The sequence below is a fragment of the Athene cunicularia genome, assembly GCF_003259725.1.
Source record: "Athene cunicularia isolate RWA chromosome 21 unlocalized genomic scaffold, athCun1 chr21_part1, whole genome shotgun sequence".
Classification (NCBI taxonomy): domain Eukaryota; kingdom Metazoa; phylum Chordata; class Aves; order Strigiformes; family Strigidae; genus Athene; species Athene cunicularia.
This window is the reverse complement of record NW_020799127.1, coordinates 2,344,573-2,348,185: the sequence shown is the minus strand read 5'-3', so window position 1 is coordinate 2,348,185 and position 3,613 is coordinate 2,344,573. Positions and strand designations below refer to the sequence as shown.

Here is a 3,613-nt window from a genome sequence, read left to right as displayed (position 1 = left end):
CAGAGCCAGGCACCTTTTTAGCACATGGTGTGTCCCTTGGCTCAGTTTGGGGTGGGATGATGGGGAAAGCAGTGTTTCTCATCCATGTGGCTTTGCCAAGGGCGCAGCAAAGATGGGCAGCGCTGGGGCAGGGTGGAGAATTTTGAAAGGAAAGAGGATTAGAGAGCAATCACCAACCCCTGCCCCAGTGCCCTTCCCCGGCGGGCACAGACAAAGGGGTGGCAGAGGTGGGGGGTCGAGATGAAAATAGCCAGCTCCTCTGCTCTGGTCCAGAGGGGGCAAACTGGGCCATAGCTGTCATATATATATAAAATATATATAAAAAAATATATATATGTATATAACACATAGGTCACCAAAGGCAGGAGGGCATAGGAGCAGGTCCTTGCTTGCCAAGAGGAAAATAAGGGACAACATAGCTCCTACCTTCTGCTTTGGGTTGGAAAACATGATGGCTGCTTTATTAATACCTGTAATAACAACACTAATTAAGGAAGGTGTAGGATGAAGGCAGAGGATTTTGGCATCCTTCCACTGGCTCAGGTGACAGGGAAAACTGCTGAAAGCCCCAATACCAGAGATAGTGATGGTAGCAGGATTTCTCTGCTCCTCGTCTCTGCCTCATAGAAGAATTAAACCAGGCTGCCCCTGGTTTTTTAAAACTCCGGATCCATCGGCTTACAAAGTGCTGAGCAATTTGGGATTTGCAAAACACAGCTTCCCAGAACCCGAAGGAAGTTCCTTCCCCTTTGAAATCCACACCTGAACTCATGCACTAAATCAGGATGGGATTTTTGGGGGGGTGTGTTTTGGACAGCCACGCAATGCTCCAGCCAGCTGGGGTGACACCAGGGAAGAGGGCAGGCACAGCCCCAGGAAACCCACCCTGAAACACAAGAGTCGAGCCGGGCAGTCAAGCAGGCTGTGATTTACTGGGACAACAACAATTCTGCAACAGAGAACACGACTGTGCCGAGGCACCCGGCCAGCAAACCTGCAGCACCACGCTGGGGACCCCGAGAGAAGAGACTGGGGAGTGTTCACGGTCCCCGACACCATTTTCCCTCCTGTCTCCCCAACCAGACATACAGACACAAAAAAGAAACCTGCTGAAATGTGGCAAGGCTGCTACACACTGAGGGAGGGAGCGAAAGGCAACAGGTTTCAGATGGGCTCCACGGGCATTGCAGCCACGCTGGAGGTGACGGCGTGTGATTCCCTCCGTAGGCACTTGATCCGTGGAGATGCCGCCGGCCAGATCCTGCAGAAAAGCCTGTCCGGGGGGGCACCAGGCAGGGCCCAACGCTGCCGGGGCTGGGCGGCGAGCTCGATGCCTCCCTGGTCTGCAGAGAGTGAGGTGGGAGGCCTTGGGGGTGAGGGCACCCAGCTCCTTGCAGGGTGCAGGGTAGTGATGGCGAGTGTCCCCATGCCCACCGGGGTCCCAGGCGGCAGGTTTGAGGAGACTCTCCCCCTTCATGTCCCAGCACGGACAGTCCTGAGCATCCTCTGATGCCGAGCCGGCCGTGGGAGCTGGGCAGAGGCGCTGGCACAGCCCAGGGTGTAGCTGGAGAAGCAAGAGCAGAGGTGAGAGCAGCGTCAGATTCCACACCGGGGTCACCCCTTTCATCCCCTTTTCCTTCCCTGAAAGCCAAGGGGAAGTAGGAAGTGCTGCACCAGTGCTATGCACTTGACCCTGAATGCAGAACAAGGGACTTGTTGACTCCAGGAGCCCCCAAAGTGGGGGGCACACACTCATTTTGCCAATGGCACCCCATTAAGAGAGCGCTGGGCAGCTCCTAGGAATCAGCCTGGGTCTTCTGGGAGAACCAAGGGACCTGAAACCAGCTCACTAGTAACCCCAGGAGGGCTGAGATGCACATGCCCTGGGAATAAACCCTGCTCTGGTAACATCACAGGGACCAGAGGGGGTCGTGGTGGGCAGGGAGCTAAAATAAGGCAGAGAACAAGAGGTGGGTTTTGCTCGTGATCTAAAATGCTGTCGATCTCCACCAGCTCTGCTCAGAAAAAAGCAAAAGATTTCGTGCAAAGCAGATTCCTGCTCACAATGCTTTGCTAGGGAAAGGAGGGGATGCTTCCTCATCGGGAGGGCTTCAAAGAAAAGACGCTTTGTCTAAGGAGGAAACACCCTTTCCCATATCCCCACATTTCCCCAGTTTCTCTGCAGCTGGACAGTTTTCAGCTCTTACACTCACAATCCCCTTCGTACCTTACCCATCCCTCCTAGACAGAGGAGCCAAACCCCATATGCCCATGGATCAACTGCATTTCCTTTGATTTTTATAATCCCCCAGTTAAAACCAGTCTAAATCTAACCAGAACTGGGGCCTTTCCCCAGCAGAAAATGAAAGAAAATAATTAAAAAAACCCCGAAACCTGGAACCTGTATTTCCCCCTGGGAACGCCACTGACTTCTAGTGACAAGTGAGCTTTTGGCTGAAAAACGTCCACTCCCAGCTTCTCCTCCCTGTCTCCTCTTCCTCCCATCAGCTTCTGGAAGCCAGTCCTCACAGTGCCTCTGGTGCCCTCGTTCTGCTGCGAATTACGGCAGATAACGAAGCTCCAGCAATCACCTGGGTATCGCTGGGCTGTGCTGGAGCCGGCGAAGGGCCTTTGCTGCACCACGGAGACTTTGCTGCCTGTCACGGAGAACAACTCAGCCGGGCTCCCGTGGAGCTGTGGTACCCACAACATGTCCAGGGGTGCAATTTGTGTCCAGCCACCTCTTGGCTTTAAGCAGCACGAATGCAAGAAGCGGAGATGGGGAAAGCGATGGCTCCATGTCGCCCTGGGGTTTGGGAGGGCTCTTCCCCTCTCTTCCTTTCAAGAGGGTTGAGGCAAGGGCAGGTCTGGCCACGACTCTTGGGGTAGATGCTGCAGGGGCCCAGGTAACAGCCCATCAACTGGGGGGGGGGGGTTTAGTGGGTCAGGCATCCTTAAAAGAACAAGCCTCCGAGCTGCTGGATTCAAAGGCAGCTCCTTGCAATTCAGAGCCAACAGATCAACACTCGGGAGGCTTGTGTGAAGAAGGAAGGATTCAGTGTTTTGGCAAAGAATAAAATTCTTCCATTATTTTATAGCAGGACATCTCTATTCAGTGTCAAGTGCAGGGGGCTGCTTTCCTTAGCCCATCCTTCCCTTCAATCCCGGGTGCCCCTGCTCTGCCTCCGAAGCTCTGAGAGCACGCTGTCAGCTGCAAGGGGTCTTGCAAACTCCGTCTGGGATCGCAGGGGGGTTGAGGGGGCCCAGCACCATGTGGCTGTGATGGGGTTTAGTTGCAGCCTCTGGCTGGCCTGGCTCATTGGTGCGTCACTGGGCTCGAGGCAAGGCAGGTTCCTTCCAGCTGTGAGAGCAGGGCTGATCTTCAGATGGTCAGTCCCAGCCCAGATTCCCTTTGGTCCATGAGATGAGGATGTTTTTCAGACATTCACCTTCACCAAAAGACATCTGAGATGGCAGAAGCCAGGTAGGGGCCCCAGGAGAGCAGCAACTCGGGGTTGGGGGACTGCAGCAGGGGCTTGGCAGCGATTTGGGTCTGGAAAGAGGCAGCCAAGCAAGGACAGGGCAAGCTGAGCTGGCACTGGGGAGACCTGCT

At 54.7% G+C, this 3,613-nt stretch overlaps 1 protein-coding gene across 1 annotated transcript; it reads right to left on the bottom strand.

The window, feature by feature from the left end:
• Positions 1–913: 913 nt before the first annotated feature.
• On the bottom strand, positions 914–3,607 carry LOC113487962. Its single transcript, XM_026862924.1, has 2 exons — positions 2,395–3,607; positions 914–1,564 (listed from the first exon to the last, which is right to left on the bottom strand). The coding sequence occupies exons 1-2, from the start codon at positions 2,710–2,712 to the stop codon at positions 914–916; spliced, it is 969 nt and encodes a 322-aa protein (XP_026718725.1). The 5' UTR covers positions 2,713–3,607.
• Positions 3,608–3,613: the final 6 nt, after the last annotated feature.

Excerpts from the sequence above, each read along its gene's own strand:
- LOC113487962 (XM_026862924.1), bottom strand. The coding sequence starts at position 2,712 with ATGTTGTGGGTACCACAGCTCCACGGGAGCCCGGCTGAGTTGTTCTCC. Across the intron at positions 1,565-2,394 it reads GGGGGAAATACAGGTTCCAG|CTACACCCTGGGCTGTGCCA; the intron begins GTTTCGGGGTTT and ends TTGCTTCTCCAG.